General features: G+C 38.9%; 1 protein-coding gene across 3 annotated transcripts in view; it reads right to left on the reverse strand.

Annotated features, from left to right (window-relative positions):
• LOC133528242 (uncharacterized protein CG7065-like) overlaps positions 1–22,932 on the reverse strand; it is a 118,674-nt gene that overhangs the window by 49,776 nt on the left and 45,966 nt on the right. For all 3 annotated transcript variants that reach the window (XM_061865536.1, XM_061865544.1, XM_061865555.1), the window contains 4 exons: positions 14,229–14,352; positions 13,253–13,427; positions 12,687–13,041; positions 5,793–5,972 (listed from right to left, as the gene is read on the reverse strand). In XM_061865536.1, the coding sequence (XP_061721520.1) occupies positions 5,793–5,972; positions 12,687–13,041; positions 13,253–13,427; positions 14,229–14,352 (834 nt within the window). The remainder of the gene's footprint in view (positions 1–5,792; positions 5,973–12,686; positions 13,042–13,252; positions 13,428–14,228; positions 14,353–22,932) is intronic.

Genomic DNA, 22,932 nt, shown 5'->3' on the forward strand with positions numbered 1-22,932 from the left:
TGAAATTTCGTATGGAGATCAAAAAATTTATTGAGTGCGCGACTTGATACTCTGTACATGGGCATATTATTAAAACACAAGAAATTTCAGCGTTGTTTTTAATTCATCCCCTAACAGGCTTAAAAAGGGGTTGAAAGTTGGAATACATTACAAATTCTTTGAAACTTCTTATAAAGGCATAATAGCCGATTAAAAATATAAGTTATTTCAACGTTTTTGGAAATTCAATCCCTAAGAGGGATAAAAAGGGGATGAAATTTTGTCTTGGGGTTCATATTTTATAACAAGTCAGGAACTTGAAACTTCGTAAAAAGGTATTATAATAAAAGGGGAAAAAACTGAATTCAGCGTTTTTTTGTTATTCATTCCCTAAAAGGGTTAAAATGGGGTTGTAAGTTTGAATTGCGTTCAAATTTTATTTTAAGCGAGGAACTTGAAACTTCGTAAAAAGGTATTTTATTAAAAGAGAAGAAATCAACCGGGCTAAATCAGCTCAAAATAACCTAATGAACAACTGTGCCAAGTGGCGTCTTTTAAGAAAAAATTGCAGGGTCACTGCCACTATTTCCTTTACTACACAGATAGTTAAATATGTAAAAAGTAAAAATGTTTTCCCCACAAACTGTAATCTTTTTTTTTTGATAGGCACAAAAAAATGGTGGTTAGTAAAAAAGTTCCATAATGTTTTTCAACTGGCCGGCTTCATAAGCGGCGATTTATTTACCGTACGCGCCAGGCCAAAGAGCCATAAGCTGAGTCATACGTTTTAGCTAAAACGGTTTGTATGGTGGCCCGGTTTATTGTGTACGCTCGATGGGTCTTGGCCATGAATGGGTAAAAGAATACTGAGGATCTCTGTGAAAGTCATGCAATCTGTAATCGACGTAGTGGCACCGTATTTAGCCGGTATATTTAACGCTTGTGTTAGAGAATGCGTATTTCCCGAGCTGATGAAGTACAGTAAGGTCATTCCTCTATTTAAAGCGTGCAGCAAAGACCCCTTGGAAATTTTGGACCTATTTCAATAATTCCTGTTCTCAGTAGTGTTTGAAAAAATTGTATTAAACCTTGCTTCGACATTTCAACTTGAATGAACTACTTCAAGATCAGCAATTTGGTTTTACAAGAGGTCGTTCGATGACTGATGCCACCTCTGTACTAATCAAACACATATATGACGCCTGGGAAAACTCGCTAGATGCTATAGGTGTCTTCTGCGATCTGTCCAAAGCATTTGATTGCGCGGAGCATGATACACTTCTACACAAGCTGAAGCACTATGGTCTGTCAACGGAAGCTCTAAGACTTGTTAAGTCTTACTTAAGGTGGTTCGATTTTCATACAAAAAACAATCGCTATTTATTAATTAATTACACAATATTATTACATAAATAGTTGCGCATCTATCTACTTTCGAATATTCATTTGCGCTAAATTAATAGAAAAACTTTGTTTCATACAGAAATCATGCAATAATCAACGTTATATTTTTATAAATTTTACTCATGTGTGTGTGACAAATTTTGTGTACAAATACATTGCGGCGTTGCCACTCCATGCCTCGGCCGGCCATCGGCGCGACGTTGCGATGTTTGACGCGTTTATAGCTGACTTTGTCGACACTGACACTCAGTGTGACCAGGCGTACGATAATTGTCGTACATGTACGATAATTTGGGCCCCGGTATGACGTAATGTTCCAAAGAGCATTATCGTACACTAAAGTACTATACTTTCAGCCCTTGGATGATGCCACCTTAAAACTCTAGTAATTTGAAGCAAAATATGACACTTTCTCTCAGAAATAGGCTAAAATTAGTATCTTTTGGGTGTTCGGCTCCTTGGTGTAAGTTTAAAGTTTAAAATGTCACAATTTCCTGTATACCGTTTGAGTCTATCCCAAAAATACACAAACATAAACAGATTTTTTGCGCAATTTAGACGAAAATTGTCTTTTTTTTATTATTAATTGGAAATTTAAGCTTATTTTGCTAGACATTTTTAGGGGCTGCCTTTTTGATTGGCGTACGATATTTTTTTCAACGGTACAATAATATTGACACTCAAGTACGATAATTCTCTTCCGCTCACCTGGCAACACTGCTGAAACTTGACAGGACTTGGGGGCCTACCGCGAAAACCTAAATTCGCAAATTGCGGATATTTCTTTTACTCTCACTAAGACGTAATTAGAGTGACAGAGAAAAATGCCCGAAATTGACGAATTTCGATTTTCCCGGTAGCCGCTCGGTGCTTGAGGTACTTGATAGAAAACAACGCTGCCGCATGTTCTGAATTGTGATTTTATGTGTTTTTGGATTGAAAATGATAGCAACGTCTAAATCAAGTTACAAAAATCATCGATATTCTGGTCCGTGAAAAACCAGGAAAAGTGTAGTTGGAGTCTACAAAAATGACCAATTCATAGAAAATATGACCTAGAAACTAGTTCACTTTTATAAAACTCAATTTTGCCCGAGATTGTATTTAGGCGAATACCTAAGGGAGCTAAGTGTATTGATCTTGAATAATTAGTTGGCTAATACATATATTATATGACTCCAACATGATATGGACATTTACATCATAACTATTATACTTAGTTGGTTACTAAGTTCTGTTACTCGATTTCTTTCTTTCTTCCTAGCGTTGTCCCAGCATATTGCCACGGCTTAATGGAGCTTGGGGTCCGCTTTGACAACTAATCCCAAGATTTGGCGTAGGCACTAGTTTTTACGAAAGCCACTGCCATCTGACCTTCCAACCCAGAGGGTAAAACTAAACCTTTTTGGGATTAGTCCAGTTTCCTCACGATGTTTTCCTTCACCGAAAAGCGACTGGTAAATATCAAATGATATCTGTTCTGAAGTTCTGTTACTCGATTTGCAACCTCTTTATTTCCGTTAAAACAAATGCTACCGAAAAAATAAAAAATGACATAATGTGGTGGATTTGTGAGCTATAATTATATACCACACATAACGCTTATCTCGTCGTATCTATAATGAATTGGGGCCTAAAAGAGAATCGTATTCCAATTTTTTGAAACGCTTGTATTACTTTCTATATTAACTAAAAGTTGCCTTAAAATTCAGCTTTTATACTAAAAACGGCTTTAAATATGTTAAATTAACAAAATATATTTTGACAGATGCTTTCGCGCCCAAAACGCTCTTTGAAAATTGTGTGACGTCACAGTTTATGGTTTGACACATAACTACATACACACGTAGAAGATACGAACTGTCAACTGATATTTGTCATTTGTTGTTAATCGCCTAACTGTCAACAGTGTCAATCCGAGAGTTGTGACGTCATCAGAATCTTCAATGACGTTTCGAGTTTGGTCACGTGATGTGTGCCAAAAGTTATTTTAAATTCAATTTTTATAAAAATATGGTCATTACAGGTCCCCTAAAAGCAGTTTAACATGTTCTTATAATCCAAAAGAATTTATTGGGATACAATTATGCCCTAAGATTTGTAGATGGAAACAACCCTATTGCGTTGCACAAATGTGGGCACCCGCCAAACATGATTTTGGGTGTGTCATACTCAGGGCTAACACAGATTCATTTCTGTGAAAAAAGTGTGAAAACCGGAAACTGGAAACCGTTCTCGAACCAATAGTGAAGCCCTTAAGCCACACCCTATTTCAAAACCAGCCATGGATCTTTGAACAGGACTCAGCTCCTGCACATAAGGCAAAAACAACTCAAGCCTGGTTTCGAAGGAACAAAATTGACTTTATTGCCCACGAAGACTGGCCGTCCTCCAGCCCGGACCTTAAGCCCCTGGATTATGCCATATAGCAGGTTATTGAGGAGAAAGCCTGTGCTAAACCCCACACAAATCTTAACTCCCTCAAGCGGGCCATAGTTAAGACAGTGACGGAATTAGACATGACAATCGTGCGTGCCGCTATTGATGACTGGCCTCGTCGTTTGAGGGCCTGTGTCAAAGCCAGAGGAGGCGATTTTGAATGATATTGTCATATGTAATTCCTGATTTTGTGTACTTCATTTTAATATATACTTTTTTAAACTTTCGTTGGTATATTTTATGTAGATAAAGATTATTGCAGTAACAGAATTTAATAACCAACTAGGTAGAAAATAAATTGGATATGATGTGATCCGTTGAATGAAATTGACAATAAATAAAATAAATAAATAATTTTCTATCTCTAGGCATTGTGTGAAACTTCTAGTTGTGTCAAAATATCGGGAAATCAATAATATAAACAAACATGGTAAATATCTCATTTCTTTTTATAATGGTTATAAATAGAAGGCCATGCAATTATGTAACTCACTGTAATTTAATTTAATGTATCGTAAAAAAATGTTTTAATTATTCTACTGTAAAATAGTACCTACTTTTTTAAAGGCTGGGCAGTAAGGGATTGCTTTAATTTTAGAACAAAACAGCGTTTTTTTTTTAAAAAAATACCGGAAAATCTGACTTACAAATTTAGACTTTCTTAGGTTCATTCTACTTAGAATCTTCTCCACCCTAGCATTAAAAAAAGATATCCTAAAATATCCATACCATTACGTCACATTTTAGTGTGAAAGAAATTACAATGTAAAACTAAAATTTCAATACAAATTTTCGGGTTTTTTTAGCACGAGGATTGATTATGCTAGTGATTCTGAGTTGGAAGAACCCAAAAATATCATGATGTGTGAGAATCAGATTTTTAATATTTTCATGGAAAACGCTCATATTTCTCATAAAATAATTTAATAATAATAGGTACTTGATAATACTGATAACAAAAAATTTTCTAATGAGTCTCGAACCCACATCCTATTGCATGTATTTCCACGTACATACCGCAACGCCATTGAAGCTTACTCACGCTGTGCCAAATTGTCTACTACATGGATCCCAGTAAGACTGTTTCAATGTGTGAGTGATACTTAGAAATAGAGTCAAGAAACATTCTGTCGACATTAAGGGGTAGTTTTTGTACAATGAAGTGTTCAATGTTTGTTGTAATAGTTCAATATTTATTTAAAGAGTGCGCTAAATATAATTTACAGTATAGAAATACCAAGACTACTCCACAAAAAAATTAAAACTCAAAATTTGCAATTGTGGCGCCATCTAGTGAGGTTTAAGCTTTGGGTAACCTAGTCGAACCACCTTAAACCAAAGAACCCAGAAAGTGGTTGTAAATGGAACAGAGTCTACTAGAATGACTGTAAAGCTCGGAGTTCCACAGGGTTCAATTATGGGACCTTTTCTCTTTCTTATATATAAATTATCTGCCGAACCTTGTAAGACATCAATCTGAGATGTATTTGGTGATGACACCTGACTAATTTTCAAAGTTTAGATGAAACTGAGCGATTATAGCCATGTCAATCAAACTTTAGAAAAGGTACTAGAATGGTTCACAGCAAAGAACTTACTTATAATGCGAAAAAGACGAAATGTGTAAAATTTTCGCTGCCGAATGTACGAAAAGCTGAAACTATCATCACATTAAATCGCGAAACGCTGGACCTTGTCGAGAATACGGTTTTTCTGGGCCTTACTTTAGATTGTAACCTGCGTTGTCGTCACCACGGTAATTCATGTTTCATAACCGTTTGTTTTGTAATAAATAAAATACATAAAAAAATATGCTTATAACAATAATTTCGATGTTAAATTATTGCTACAATTCCACAAATATATCTATTTTTAACCAATAAAAAAATAAACTTGAATTATAATGAATGCTTCTTAGATAGGACCCAAATCCCATTTCGACAGATTAGACACATAAAAAAGTTACTTACATTTTAAGTTCGTCATCGGAGATGGTCACAGTCTGCATGCTGGGCGCGGCATGGTGCGGGTGCGGCTGCGCGGGCGGCGCGGGGCTGCGGTTGCGCAGCTCGGCCTCGCGCCGCGACAGCGGGCTGCGGCTGCGCCGCACTGACTCCAGTGTGAAGTTGGTTCGCACAGGGCTGCGCGCTCTACCCATTACACACAATATTAAAATCTTTTTACCACACTTGCTCGAAAAAGATCTTATTTCATGCTGTGTGGTAGGTGTGCTGAAGGACAAAAGCCTATATTGTTCCCGTGGGAGTTATGGATTGTGAAAAATAGCTATAACTCCCTAGGGAATTATAGTTTATTTAATTTTATTGTGTCACTTATTCATACAAACCAAGTAGCATAAATGAGTTTTACTTTTAACCCTTTTCCAAGCCGCACCAATCTACAAGGTTTTCTCAAAAAAAACAAATATATTCCAATAAATCCAGCTTTGATGATTCATTTAAAGACAAGTCACATTATCGGAAAGTGCAATCTAATTCGAACCTTAAATTGGATGGCTAAGGTTGAAATTCTATTGGCGCGTATGTAGTTGATAAATCGCACTATGCCTGGAAAAGGGTTAAAATACTGACGATTATAATTTAATATTTTTGTTTATGTTTAAAATTATATAATTTGATTAATTTAACAGCCGTTCAAAATATTTTTACTCAATTTTCAATCATGGCTGAATGCCGAATAGGTCTGTGCCTTTGATGCCTCACCTGCCAAGAAATTACAAAATAGCGGACGAATGTTTGATAGTTATGTCACCGTATTTAAGAATTATTTCGCTTCAACTTTAGAATTTTCCTCGCAAGTGTGATGAAAAACATTGTGTGTAACTCCGGGGGTAAGAATATTGCAAACTCGGATCTTTAATTCCCTCCAGCCTCCGGCTGTCGGGAATTCCCTCGTATTCAATATTTCACGTACGCCCCCTCGTTGAACAATGTATTATTAACAAACACAATATTTACAGCAATATTTTTTAAAACATGCATGGAAATATAATACCACGCGGTAACAGAATTTCATACAGCATTGTAGTTATTCGACCGATGTTCGTTTTGTACACATACGATGCTTCACACTCACAGTCGGTGAAACAGTGATAAAGGCTGCATTTCCACCACAGACGTGCGAGGTAGCATAGCTGAGCGGTACGAGTATGCATAGCGAGGATGTGGAACGTTGTGAATGTTTCCACCAGAGATGTGCAAGATAACTGAGCTGGGCGAGGATGCGTACGAGGGTGTGTAGCAGGCTCTTTTCAAATAAGCGAGAGGGGTGCGATAAAGCGGGAACGGAGCGGTTTATGGTGAATGATTCTTGGGGGGAGCCTTTTGAGCCTAACATATACGAGTACGCTTTTGGCTGTGGTTTGAGGATAAAACTTACCTAATGGTGGGTCGGTGAGTCCCGGTCGGTGAGTTGTGCATTCCAGTAGTCGCTTGTTTGTTTGAAAATTTTTCGTTAAATCTTTGAATTATGACACAAACACTTTGATGGCCTGGTGATTAGGGAATGCAAATCGGTTATAACCGACCCCGAAATATTCGGTTATAACCAATTATTTTGGCCTAATCACATAGTCGGTTATCGAGTTTCTTATATGGTGTCATACAAATGTAGTTTATGATTTTACTCTCCATCAAAAGGACTTTCACATAACCGTTTAGGTAGCCTCAGTCGTTCTCATAAAAAAATACTTTAAAAAAAACCACAAATATGATAGATTATTTTCCGTTACTGTATATTGCTTAAATCCGTTGCTGTTACTCGTAGTATGATAAGCTACAAAAATAATTAGAAAACTAAGGGATTCAGATCGAAGGTCATTGGAGTTAGGGAGCCCCTTAAGAAGCGCCCATTCCTTTGTGAGCCCCACCGGATCCCTTTGTTTGGCATAATTATTGAAAGTCATAATGTAATGATAGTCATATTATCATTAATCATAACTCTGAAACAGTTAATTTTTCAGGAATTTCCTTAGGTTATCCTATAGATAGGTTAGTTGGTTCTTACTTTCCCGTCTCTATATCTATGAAGTTTCTGTTTATGTTCAAAAATAGAAATATCTGTTCACAGAAAACATATCATTGGGTTCTCGTGTTGTTAGACCGAAATACAAACACAGGTTACCTACACCATATGTTAACCTGTCACTTACTTCAAAAAACCGTCTATATCATGTGCATCACAATCTCCAATAAATTACCGGATCATTTTAAAGACATGGATCTAAAGCTGTTTAAACGTGGCTTATAGAAAAATGTTTTTACTGTGTTAATGATTATTTAAGTTTCTCATGAGTGTTACTAGTATGTAAGTAAATATGTAAACATAATTATATGTGTATACTGTAAATGTATGCCCACATGAAAAGGTAAAGTTTCAGTGTGACTAAATATGCAATTGTATATTCGACCTACAATGTAACCTGATTCTTACATACAATAAAAAACTTTGTAACTTTGATTTGATTTGTTCCTCTTTTGATAGGTACATACTATTTCAATTCCTTTAGTTTTCTGGTTCTTTTTCGTATATATTTATTTATATTTATATTAAGTATTGAGCATTTCTTTATTTATATTTACATTTTAACTAATCAGGTATGCATTATTTTATTCTTACGAGTATATTTGTATTTAAGGATATTTGTTATAATTTATAATGTGTTTTCATAATTTATATGTCATTAATTTTAGTGGTTGTACATTGTTGTTTTTGTTTGTTATTCAGTGTTACTTATTTTCTTCTCTTTTCCTCAAAGGTTAACTGGAAGAAATCCCATATAGGAATAAGTTCGCTTTTGGTGTATTTAATTATCTTTGTAACTGTTTCTCGTATTTGTTTTTCTATGTACAATAAAGAATACACACAAAACGAGAATATTTTATTGGAAATTTAACCATCTTTCTTATAATGTAACATTTGTCTAAGTCCTAAGCAATGTTTGATCTACACTAAGTACAGCATTATCAATCGCGCCTGCAAGGGAAGGACCGCGCTCCATGCGATGCGCCGCGCCCGCGGTTTAATCATCGTAGTTTACTTATTTATTATCTGAATCACAAAATTCATGAAACGATGTAGAGATTATTTATGTATCTAAATAATTTATATGACATATTTGTCATCTAAGTGGCCGTCATGATTGTATTTTTTAGGTAAGAAAAAAAAAAGAATTGTTTTAGGTTTTATGTATACAACCTGTCCCAAAACTCAACGATAAGCCGGCACCAGAGGATGGAGCTGCTTATGATTAGTCGAGAAAAAATAAGGAAAAAAATATATCTCAATTATTTTAGAAATTACAGAAAAAAAATGAAATTCATCGAAAATCGACATCCCTAATGGTATTTTTAACGACCATGTCACAAATATTCAAATATTACTGTTTTTTTTTTTGTTTTTGGAAACTTAAGTAGCCCTGCTATCTAACACAGTTCTTAAAAATACCATAATACATGTAGTTTATACACAAAAAATAATCAAAATTCATTTTGTCCCTACAATTTTGAAAGATTTTTTCTTACAGTCCACTTTCAATCATCATGGTGTAAAAAAATAGTATCGACACCACTATGGCAATTATTTTCAAAAGTTGACGCAACTAACCAAGATTCCAAAATGGTATAATACTTTAGGAAACCTAGTCACAAAAAAAACAACGAATTTTTAAACAAGAATCGACATTATTTAATGTTGGCGGTAATCACTTTTACTGTACCCAAAAAAGGATTTTTGTTGTTGAAAAATGTTGAATAAATGCAAAGAAATGGTACAATTTTTTTTCCTTTTTTTTAAATTCAATTACTACATTATTAATACTACAGTAAATATTCAAATTGCCTGCCACCGGCATTAATACAGACATGACATCGCCTTAGAAATGATCGTTTTATCCGTCGTGCATATCTTCTACCATTGATATGATCCGCAGCTTGGCCGCAGGTTTTGAGTAGATTTTGTCTTTAAGACAGCCCCAGTAGAAGAAGTCCAGGGGGTTCAGGTCGGGCGAACGGGGTGGCCACAAGATAGGACCAAGTCGCCCGATCCAACGCCCTGGATACTCTTGGTTTAAGTATTCTCGCACTGCACGGGCATAGTGAGCTGGGCAACCATCATTTTGAAACCACATGTTTTGTAAATCACGTAAAGGCACGTCTTCTAATAATTCAGGCAAGTCGTTTTGTAAAAAGGTCAAATAGCCATCACCATTAAGGTTTCCTTGTAACTCAAAGGGTCCAATTACATTTCCATTTAAGATGCCCGTCCATAAGTTAACCTTGAATTGATACTGAGATTTGTCTTCTCTCATCAAGTGCGGATTTTCATTGCTCCAACTATGTAAGTTGTGTAGATTTGAATAGCCATCTTTCTTGCAGGTTGATTCATCCGGCCATAGAACTTTGTCTAAGAATTGGGGATCTTCCCTGTGCTTTTGCAGCATCGCACGGCAAAATGCGACCCGATGTGGATAGTCCCGCGGTAGTAACGTCTGCACACGCCTGTAGTGATATGGGTGAAGTCTGTGACGTTTTAGAATTCGATGTGCAGAACTTTTTGGTATTCCCGTAGCTAGTTCTATGGCACGTACCGAGGTAGTTGAATCGTTTTCTATTTCATTGAGAACTTCTTCATCGCGTTCCAATCTAGGTCTTCCAGTGTGTCTCCTGTCAAATGGTAAACGACCTTCCGCAAAGGCTTGATGTACATTAATAAACACTCGATAATCCGGATGTCTTTGAACATTTGGGTACCTTTCTCGATACAATCTGCTAGCAGCGTTAGCATTGCATCGGCATTCTCCATAAATGAGATGCATATTAGCGTATTCCAACGGTGTGTACGGTAGCGGCATGATAAACGCTAAACAATCCAGAATACGGAAAAAGTCCAATACACAAAACACAATCACAGTCCAAAATAATGCCAGGTCAGTACAGTTTGCAGATCACCAGTCCAAAAAGCAAAGCCAAGAGTTGTTAGTATGAGAGCCACATCAATTAATACGGAACGGTGCACAGCGAACAAAGGATCAGAGTGTACTGACTTGAAAATTGTATTAACTACCCACATTTTCCATTGAAATTTTAAAACTTGCAACAACAACCCTTTTCAAAAGTGATTAATATCAACATTTAAAAATGTCGGTTCTTGTTTAAAAATTCGTTGTTTTTTGTTGTGACTAGGTTTCCCAAAGTATTACACCATTTTGGAATCTTGGTTAGTTGCGTCAACTTTTGAAAATAATTGCCATAGTGGTGTCGATACTATTTTTTTACACCATGATGATTGAAAGTGGACTGTAAGAAACAATCTTTCAAAATTGTAGGGACAAAATGAATTTTGATTATTTTTTGTGTAAAAACTACATGTATTTTGGTATTTTTAAGAACTGTGTTAGATAGCAGGGCTACTGAAGTTTCCAAAAACAAAATAAAAAACAGTAATATTTGAATATTTGTAGACATGGTCGTTAAAAATACCATTAGGGATGTCGATTTTCAATGAATTTCATTTTTTTTCTGTAATTTCTAAAATAATTGAGATATATTTTTTTCCTTATTTTTTCTCGACTAATCATAAGCAGCTCCATCCTCTGGTGTCGGCTTATCGTTGAGTTTTGGGACACGTTGTATAAAAATTTAATTAATTCAATTACACTTTTAGTTATATAGCACGTTTTATTCTACATTTTATCAGCTTTTATTGAACACCTCATTATTAAAAATCTGATAAGAACTTGCCTACTAATTATATAAATTTTGAAACCCGGGACCGCCAACTTTGTGGCGTCATTGTTATCCCCGGCACACTCTTGGAAAGTCTTTATTTCGTACTCAGTAAAGTCTACCGAACACAACGATAGTACTTGCCGGTAGTATACTGTGCAGTCACATCAAATTGTGTATTAGGTCCTCTGGCCGCTCTACTGTTAGGTTTGTGATTGAACAGTGTCCTTTTGCGGGTTTTTTTTTGTTGTGCCCCATAGCGGGTTACTTACCAATAAGATAAGATTAATAACTGTATGTATTTTCCTTAAAGCTAGAATTAAAGGTGTGTATTAATTAAATACTTGTTTTCATTTGGACCTGTGTGAGTTTGCCGGGATTCCATATCCTGGCGTCCAATTTCAAATTTTGGATATGAATTCTCGCTCCATAGTGGCCTAAACCGCGACCCTACCTTTATCAATAGTTAGCCGTGAGCATTTCTTGAATTTAGGGTAATATAAATTCGAGGAGAACCCTCCTCTTCAGGTCTTCTCAGATTTAAATTCAACGATTTTTGGTACTGGTGGCTCCTTTGTATTCTAGTATGCTAGGGGGTCAACTCATTACCCATAGTATGTATGTATGCATGTCACTTTATTACACATAAACAGGTTAACAAAAAACCGGACAAGAGCGAGTCGGACTCGCCCAACGAGGGTTCCGTACTTTTTAATATTTGTTGTTATAGCGGCAACAGAAATATGATCTGTCTAAATATCACGGTTCATGAGATACAGCCTGGTGACAGATGGACGGACGGACAGAGAAGTCTTAGTAATAGGGTCCCGTTTTACCCTTTGGGTACCGAACCCTAAAAACAGACAGAACAAAACAAAAAAAAAAAGTAGTCAGAGACACAAAAAATAAATATTAGCCCACCAAAGTTTGGCGCCCCACGTGAGACTATTACAAGCTGTTTCCAGTAGAGCTGCGCTGAGCTAGTATAGGCAAATGAAGTCTTTCTATTGGATCATGGCAAACACATTCCTTGTTACGCATCCTGGCACATCTATGGTGGAAGGAAACACAGCCTTACTTAGCCTTACCCATAGAGTAGGTTATAGTGAGTATCCTGACCTGCGGTGAAGGCGCGGGTCCGGGGACACGCGGCGGGCGGGCGACTTGCGGCGCGGCTCGAAGTGAGGCTCTCGGCGGCGCGAGTCGGGCGAGCGGGCGCGGTCGCGCTCACGCAGGTCGGGCGAGCGCCGCTTGGGCGGCGAGCGGCGCCTGGGCTCCGGAGACCTACGTCGCTCCAAGGACTTAGCCTTCAGCTCGGGCGAGCGCGGTCTCATGTCGGGAGGTGATATGCAAAGTTTTCGGTAGATTTCGTTCACTACCACCTTCAATTCTGCGTCATGCAATTCTTTCATGCGTGCTGTCCAAAACACTATCCATTCTGGCTTAAAATCGTGTTTAGACGGATCCTTTCCCTCTGTAAACAATTATAAAAACGTATTCAACGAACGAAATCTGCGTTGTGTTTGAGCCAGCAGCAGAAGTAGCTATTAAGCATGCGCAGTGTTCAAATTGACATACTTAAATATGTTTTTAAGATAATAATTGCGTGTCTAGATTATTTTACCTTAGCTACATCTGCTGCTGACTGTACAATATGGTTGGAGAGTACACACGGCCATACTGACCAGCTTGTATTTCTTTGTACCGCCTATTCCAGAATTTCTTCCACTCCTCGGGGTAGAGTGGATGCTTCTCCGGGTTCTTCTCGTGGTAGGCGAGGGTTTTCTGCGCCGACTCTTCGGCGATCATGCGCTTATCCTCAGCGAGCTTTACCTTGTAGGCGTAGTTCGGTGCTCTTTGCTGCTTAACAGATAACATAAACTATATGTAGGTACTTTTTGGACTATAATATACGATCTTCTTTTTTAACTCCGTCAACTTCGAGGTATGACTAAGTAATTTTTTTCATAAACATAATATTTTTGGAAATAATCGCTATGGAAGAAAAAAAGATATGTTTCCCCTCTACTTCCTTCTGAACCATGGGTCCGAAAAATATGAAAAAGAATCGTGAAAGTAAAGCTGAGTTTAGGAAAACTATTGCGAAACTTTTGACCAAACTAATTGTAATGCTATTCGTAGAGATATTCGAGATATGAGCATAAATCTGAAAAAAGGTACCCTCAACCCCCCCCCACACCGTCAGCACAACCCCCAACTTTGACGACTTTTACTATGTTCATCTGGACACCACAAGGTATAATTGTAGCAATTTACAATACTACACGAATTCCTATAAATCCTATTCTCATGAAACTACAACCGGATAATAATGCCACATTCGCTGGTTTTCGTGGCCCTCCCTACGCCTTTCCCTGTGAAGACGTTTGGTGCGTGCGTGGGGTGTAAGTTGTTTTAGATTTGATTCTCAGCGACTAGTTGATAATTGGTACAAGATTAATCAAAATCATATTTTTTAAAGGAATTTGAGATTAATTTGGAAAACTTAACATAAATAAGAAAATGATCAACTATGTTTAATATGACAGCCGCTTAGTCTGACGTATTTGTCACTTCCCCTCGATGTCATTATATGCGGATTGTGCTGTACAGTTTTCAATACTTGTAGGTAAGATAGCAGTGAGTGTGCCGCTGCCGTACCTTGTCGCTCGGACGGGGTTTCTCCGCGGGGGGGTTCCGAATGGCGAAGCGCGAGCGATAGGGGCTGGTCCGCCGCTTGTCCGGGTAAGGTTCGTATCGCGGCCGTTGATGTTCGTATTTGCCCCTAAAATTTACAATTATGCATTGAATAATTTTTATCTTCAAGGCCGACCGGCGACGATCAGCAAATAACAACGGGCAAGTGTAAGAATCGGCGATTATTACATATAAATATGCATCTCTTTTATGCACATGAAATTGATATCTACAAGTAACCGTCCATATTTACTCACTTTATCGTCGTTGGTCGAACTGATACTTTAAACAAATACATATACTCAAACACTACATTACACACAACACAAAATGTGCTATGGGAAGTAAATTTTTGCGCCAACCTTTTTTAAATTTGTCACCATTGTCTACTGACAAGCTGGGCAGAGTATATTATACAAATTGTGAGTATAGACAATAAATTTATACTATTTTATGCAACATACACATAACAAGAGCACAGAATAACGAGTAGATTTTTTTTAAAAGTTGTAAAAATATACCGAAAAATACAAAGTGCCATTTTTGATCATATAATAATAATAATAATAAAAAAAAATAAAAAAAAATGACGCCGTCAAAGTCAAACGTGTTTTTCTATTTTCTCTTAAATTATTTTCTATATTTTGTATTTACATGTTGATTTTTAACTTTATTTTATGGAAAAAAGTACCCTTGACATGTCTACATACAATCAAAAATCATATATCGGGTATAATAAGATACCATAAATGTTCGACATGTATTACAAGATGCATACCTAACGGAAATGATTACGAGAAGTAAAACACGCGGCCAATTAGCGTCTCTACAAAACGCACGTCCACCACCCTCGCCCGCCTCCTCGCAACCGTCGTCGGGCGATGAATTCGCCACCGCGCCCAACACCAGCGAGTCGAGCGACGAGTGCGGGCCGCCGCCGCCGCCGCCACGACCACCTGCGCGACGAGGGCGGCCACCGCTGCCGGCACGCTTGGGGCCTGCGGGACATCCTGCCCCGCCCACGGCTCCCGCTGCCGGTGGTGTAGTGCGTCGCATGCGATGGTCTCAATCCATGAATGAGAACGTCATGCGCGCCTACTATGGGGCTACAGAGGGGGGAACACAGCTATCCGCGTATCGCTCAAGAATACTTCCTCTGTTTCAGGCTCTTGAACCTACCATCATCGTATCGGAACAACGATTATCGGATCAGGTGCGCGTCATTCAGCGGCTAAAGCGGTTGGATGACGCGACACTTGATCGGCTTCGCCAGGAGGCTCTCTCTGCTCGCGCGGACTCCTCCTCGGTGCGAGATCTGCCCGCCACGTCGCCGGATCCGATGCCCGCACCCGACCTGGCATCGGGGGCGCCGCGGGTTGATTTCAGTACCGACGAGGGGGACTTTGCGAGTCAGAGCGTGAGTATATCTGCCAATGAGCAACTGAGGAGGACTCTGGAAGAGGTGATTACGCAGTATCGGTCCACATCCAACACTAGGCCACGATTACCACGTTTGCCTATGAATAAACGCAATCTAGCGCTAATGGGAGCCCTAAACGCTTTACTAGAGCCATATCTGCGGACTAGTAAAGATTTAGATGATACGCACGCGATCATGTATTGCGGAGCCATCGCGGCGTGCCGTGTTGCACGAGTCAAGTTTCCGGACGCTGAACGTGCACCTAGGACCGCCGGAGGCGCCCCCGCATGGCAAATACGGATCGAGCGACGTATCAACTCGTTTAGGACTCTCATTGCAAAGCTGATCTGCTTCAGGGAGGGCAACAATCGCCCTCGAGTAATGCGCTTTGTGAACCAGGCGTTCGCGGGGACGAATATCAGGCCCCGTGAATACATGGCCAATGTCACGGAGCGCATCGACTTTCTAAAGCAGAAAGTCTATGCATGGGCAAACCGTATTCGCCGCTACAGAGAGCGTGTGGATCGATTCCAGCAGAATCGTCTTTTTCAGAGTGACCAAAGGAAGGTGTACCGGAAGTGGGAGGAAACCAACCCTCGTGCGTCCGACACGCAGCCGCCGGATGCTACTGCCATGACTGACTTCTGGCGTAGCATCTGGTCGGTGCCTGTCGGACACACCGAGGGGAGTTGGATGAGTGTTGTCGAGCGTGAGTGCGAGTCCATCGAACCTATGGGGGCAATCACCATCAGCCCCGATGACGTAAGTTGTGCCATCCGCACGGCCCAGAATTGGAAAAGCCCTGGGCCGGATGGATTGCACAACTTCTGGCTAAAATGGTTCCGATGCTCGCACTCACGCTTGGCAGCACAATTTCAACAAGCCCTCGAGCTTGGTTCTCTCCCACCTTCCTTAACAACTGGTGTCACCTTCCTGCTCTATAAGTCCGGTAGTACCACGGAAGCAAAGAACTACAGACCCATCACGTGCTTGCCTACACTCTACAAGCTCCTTACATCCATTTTGAGATCAAAAATAAACGCGCACATTGTCGCAAACAACATTTTGGCCTCCGCTCAAAATGGATGTAGGGTTGGGTCCCGTGGTACTAAAGAGCTCCTCCTCATAGACATGACCATTTGCCAACAAATCCGGCGGAATAAGGGGGCCCTCTCTGCCGCTTGGATTGACTACAAGAAGGCCTATGATTCGGTGCCTCACTCATGGCTGGGGAGGGTCTTAGAGCTGTATAAAGTTGATACAGCTTTAAGAGCCTTCCTAAGCGCGTGTATGAGGCAGTGGACCACAGTCCTTCGTCAACCAGGAGGTGGGGATGACCGCCTTGGCCCGCAGGATTTTATAAGGATTGAGCGAGGAATATTCCAGGGTGATAGTCTGAGTCCCCTGTGGTTCTGCCTAGCTCTGAATCCCCTCAGCACCCTGCTGAAGGATTCGGGACTAGGTTGCCGGCTTCGGAGAGAGGGTGAAGTCATTTCTCACCTTCTGTACATGGATGACCTCAAATTATTTGCACCAAACAGCCAAGACTTGTTGGAGCTACTGAAAACCACCGAAGTTTTCAGTAGTGCCATCAACATGGAGTTTGGTGTCGATAAATGTGCGGTTATGCATGTACAGCGGGGGAAGGTTGTAAATTCAACAAATTTACAACTATCTGAGGCAATGTCTTTCAGATCTATCTCTGAATCAGAAACCTACAAATACCTTGGTATGTCACAGTCGTTGGGTATTGAGGACGAGGGTATTAGACAGTCGGTGAAGGAGCGCTTTTTTAGTCGGCTCACAAAAGTCCTTAACAGTCTTTTGTCAGGAGGCAACAAAGTGCGCTCCTTCAACGCCTGGGTAATGCCCTTACTCACATACTCCTTTGGCATACTAAGGTGGACTCAGACCGAACTGAACGCCCTGGACCGGAGGGTCCGACTACTGCTCACCACACACCGTATGCTGCACCCACGCTCGTCAGTTATGAGATTGTACATCCCACGGAAGTGTGGAGGTCGAGGCTTCCTAAACGCCAAAGATCTCCACAACCGCGAGGTGTGCAATCTCAGGAATTATTTCCTTAACAACGAGTGTGGGATGCATCGTGATGTGGTGGCAGTAGACAGGAACCTCACGCCGCTCTCCTTGGCAAACGAGAACTGGCGCAAACCTGTGGTACTAAGTACTGCGGATCGCAAGGCGGCATGGGAGAGTAAGGTGCTACACGGGCGGTTCTACAAGGCCCTCACGGGACCCGACGTGGACCTGCTCGCGTCGGTGAACTGGTTACGATTCGGGGACCTCTTTGGAGAAACCGAAGGTTTTGCCTGTGCAATTGCGGACGAAGTGATGATGACGAACAACTATCGGAAATATATCCTGAAGGACGGTACGGTCGACATTTGTCGGGCATGCCGCCGTCCCGGAGAGTCACTCAGGCATATCATTTCCGGTTGTTCTCATCTTGCTAACGGCGAGTACTTGCACAGACATAATCTCGTAGCCAGGATTATTCACCAGCAACTTGCTCTTCTATACGGCCTTGTGGACCGCGAAGTACCGTACTACAAGTACTCACCTGCGCCAGTTCTCGAAAATGGTCGTGCCACGCTTTATTGGGATCGATCTATTATCACTGACAGGACTATTGTAGCCAATAAGCCTGACATCGTGATAATAGATCGATCGCAACGCCGGGCCGTGCTCGTCGACATCACCATCCCCCATGACGAGAATCTCGTGAAAGCCGAGAAGGACAAATCCAGTAAGTACCTAGACTTGGCTCACGAGATAACCGCCATGTGGGATGTTGATTCGACGATCATTGTCCCGATAGTCGTTTCAGCGAACGGTCTCATAGCGAAGAGTCTCGAACAACACCTTGAGAGACTCTCGCTAGATGGTTGGATCAAGGGTCAGATACAGAAGGCGGTGATCTTGAGCACGGCGCGGATAGTCCGCCGGTTCCTCTCTCTGCGGCCCTGACCACCGGCAGCTTGGGCCCTGCCCCGCTGCTGGCGGCACCCTAGGTTAGGTTTTTTATAATGTGTTTATATCTTTTGTATTGTTTTGTAAGTGTTTTTATATTTTACTTTTATATCCATATTATAAAAAATCCTAATCTAAGATATTAAATGAATAAAGAGAATAATAATAATAATTCAGCCTATATACGTCCCACTGCTGGGCACAGGCCTCCTCTCATGTGCAAGAGGGCTCGGGCTATAGTCCCCACGCTAGCCCAATGCGGATTGGGGACTTCACATACACCTTTGAATTTCTTCGCAGATGTGTGCAGGTTTCCTCACGATGTTTTCCTTCACCGAAAAGCTAGTGGTAAATATCAAATGACATTTCGTACATAAGTTCCGAAAAACTCATTGGTACGAGCCAGGATTTGAACCCACGACCTCCGGATTAAAAGTCGGACGTCATATCCACTCGGCTGCCACCGCTTTCTTTTGCTTTTTTTTGATGATATATAATTATTAAACCTTAATATTAAATAAACATGTTTACAACTTATTTCACGTAGGTATAGTCAGAATATAATGAAAGTGCAATAACAATATCGGCCAAGGAACACTGTGTATGTAATTAGGAAGAAATAAGCTCTTTTGAACCGAACTTCGATATTTGAACCTTTTTTTAAACAAAAAGAGACTTTTTAGAAATTTATCTTATTAAAATATGTAATTTAATGTTATTTTAAGCAGATCTGCATTGATAGTAAAAAAAAAACCGGCCAAGAGCATGTCGGGCCATGCTCAGAGTAGGGTTCCGTAGTTACTCTTCCGTCACAATAAGCTAAACTGGAGCTTAAAGTATGGTAGATTGTTAACAAAGGGATGAACTGTGAATGTACGTCTATTTACTATGAAGGGGAAACTTTTTGCGATAACTCAAAAACAGCTAAACTGATCATATCCGCTATAGTTTTCATTTAATGTCTTTCTTAAGCTCTACTTTTAAGATTTTTTTCATATTTTTGGACATATGGTTCATAAGTTAGAGGGGGGGGGGACACATTTTTTTTTCTTTCGGAGCAATTATCACCGAATATATTCACTCTATCAAGAAATGTTTGTTGAAGACCCCTATTAGTTTTGAAAAATCTTTCCAACGATATCCCACACTGTAGGGTTGAAGCAAAAAAAAAAAAATTCACCCCCACTTACGTGTAGGGGAGGTACCCTAAAAAAAAATATTTTTTTAGATTTCATTGTACGACTTTGTCGGCTTTATAGATTTATATATCCATGCCAAATTTCAGCTTTCTAGCACTAACTACCACGGAGCAAAGCCTCGGACAGACAGACAGACAGACGGACATGGCGAAACTATAAGGGTTCCTAGTTGACTACGGAACCCTAAAAAAGGAAAATGGAAATAAGCTCTTTTGAAAACACTCCTCAGTTATAACATTCTATCACAGAAATGACAGAATGAATAAAAGTACTACCAAAGATACATTGATTGAGTAAGATGTGTAAAATCTGAGACTATTTCGTGCTTCTAATTTGACAAGTAAACGAGATGGCGCTTTACAGCTCCATACATTTTGCGGTTACTCCAATTGGGCACTTGACACATGTTGAATATTATAACAACATTTTGCTAAATTGATAGAAATTGGGCCATTCATTATAAAAAAGTGTAATTTAAAAGGACATTGAAATTTACAGGACCAAAAAAAAATTTTTTTTTTTGCTTTGAAATATAAAAAATAAAATTGTACCATTCTATTCCTTAAATGTTATTGAAATATAAATTGTATGACTACTATATACATAAACGCAATATTTCATGGTCAAAATAGCAATTTTCTTGATCTTCCATACATTTAGGACATACTAATGTAATGAGAAGTCGCATTACATTATCATTTTGTTAGAGGCGTTTCAATCGTCGAGTGCGACCGTCAGACTTTAACTCTCATTTCTGACCTTTGTGTTGCTTAAATGCCAGGAAAATCAAGATCTATTGTCATTATTTACAAAAAACTGTCAAGTAGCCAATTGTCAAAAGTTTTCTACGTTTCAATCTCTTAATTTATTATATACCATTGAGAAAAGTATCTGATTTGTTTTCTGAATTTTCAGCTACGTTTTAGAGGTCGCTCCGGCAAATAAAAAAAACCGGTAAAAAGTAAGTCCGTTTAACTAGCACAGTGAGTTTCAGTTATCTCGTTACGTTTTTAGTTATCAATAATCACGAAAGCTTATGACCAGAAGTATACTAAGCTAATTTTGTGAACAGCGCCATTTATCGGTAAATTGGCTTATTAATCAACGGGACTTATGTGTATGTTGGTTTTTTTGGGATAACTTTTTTAGTCTTACTGGTTATGGAGCTTTTTAGCCAAAAAGCTGCATTTTGAGATGGAAGCAAGCCATTTAGCACGATGATAGTAGAGATCCAGTAAAACTATTTTTTTTCGAAGCACTCGTAATTTCGTCCCTTAGGAGCCGAGGTAAAGCGAGGTCTGTTAAAAACAGAAAAAAAATCTACAACTTTCACAAATCATCCGATGAAGAAGAAAAGATAATGAGAAATTTTTCATGTCAATCGTAAGATAATAAGTTTGTTTAATGTAAAATAATTGTACATGGGTAGCTGTTTAGCATTCGCAAAGTTGTTTTTTTTTTTTTGCGAAGTAGTGCTTTTTAATTTTCACATCTTCACAAGGCAGACGGGTACCATGTTAGTATTATGTCGGACCAATTGGGTCGGAACTGAGCCTCCTGGACCAATGCGCATGCGAGTCAGGCTGCAACACGATGCACTGTGGTTGCCGACGAGGGTTTGCTCCCGAGAAATACCGGAACTGAAAGTAATCTAAATCTCGATTTCCCGAGATTTAGAGTCCAGTAAAGAACCGGGATTTCAAAATGAAAGTCCCGGTGCTTTCCGGATTTTAGGGACCAACACTTCTGGTACAATTTTTGAGTAAAGGGTCTAGCCGCAATCCTATAGTGAAACTGCCCCTGGCTGAAATGTATGTATGTGTAATGGCCTGCATTAGTAAGACATTTTTACCTTGTTGCCACAAATGGATTTTTATGAAAAAAAATTATTTCATACAATATTGTATTGTGCATTAAATACCTAAAAATTGAGGTTGTCGCCCTCTTGTAAATAATATTTTAAAAAATTAAAACAAAAAAAAAATATTTTTTTTAGGCCTTTGTAAATAAGTTAGAACCTTGATTTTTTTTTAAAATGTATTGGTATTAGTGCCATGTATAATCCGAATTTCAAAGAAATCTATACTATTCTGTAGCCAAATCATTAACATAACTGTGTCTAAAGCTGACCACATATGTTAATAATACTTTTGACTACAATGTTTGACAATGACTACAATATAGTACATTTTACAACTAGTGTGAAAAGACATTCTATTTCACACTAGTTGTAAACGACGTTTTTTAATATAGTTGCGAAAAAATAATAAATTAATATATCATTGCGATAAAATATGCTTGCTTCGAAGTTATTTTTGAACGAACCCATACTTTACAAATGACACTGACAGTGACAACATACTATTGGAATCAGCGCCATCGGCCTCGAGTTGAAAAACTAAATTGAATGCAGATAATTAATTATAATACTGAAACGACATTAATTAGAACCTTTAACATTATCAAAACAGAAGTACAAGACATTACATTATCAACAAACAGAAACAGATCATGCAACAAGAGTTTTAGTGCCAAATTTGTGATCTGCGACATGTGACCAAGGACACGTTTACAACTAAAATATCATGAATTGTTTGAATATTTGAAGACTTTCAAGGATAATTAGAGGTAAAAGAAACATTAAATCACATTATTAGTTATGTTTAAGGTTATTTTTTGAACAAGAAGCTGGTGAAATCTATAAATGTTACTAAATTATTAACATTTTGCAGGTCCCTAACAAATTGGCGGAAGGATAATATTCACTCAAAGCGGCTCCTAGGAAGTCAACCAGTCAATTACTATGTACATACAACTGCTGCTCAAGTGCCACGTTGATGACCATGTTTAGAAGAAATGATGATTATGTTTAACATTATGAAAAGAGAACTTTATCAAATGAGGTCTAAGAAGAATTACTTGCTTTTGTGATTAAATGAGAATTAAAAAAACATATATTTGTATTAAAACAAGGTTGATATCAGAAATATTTTATTTTCAGTAATAATTATAGTTAATGGTACAATTAGTGCAGTTCATAGTTATGTTGTGAGTT

The sequence above is a fragment of the Cydia pomonella genome, chromosome 1, assembly GCF_033807575.1.
Source record: "Cydia pomonella isolate Wapato2018A chromosome 1, ilCydPomo1, whole genome shotgun sequence".
Lineage (NCBI taxonomy): Eukaryota > Metazoa > Arthropoda > Insecta > Lepidoptera > Tortricidae > Cydia > Cydia pomonella.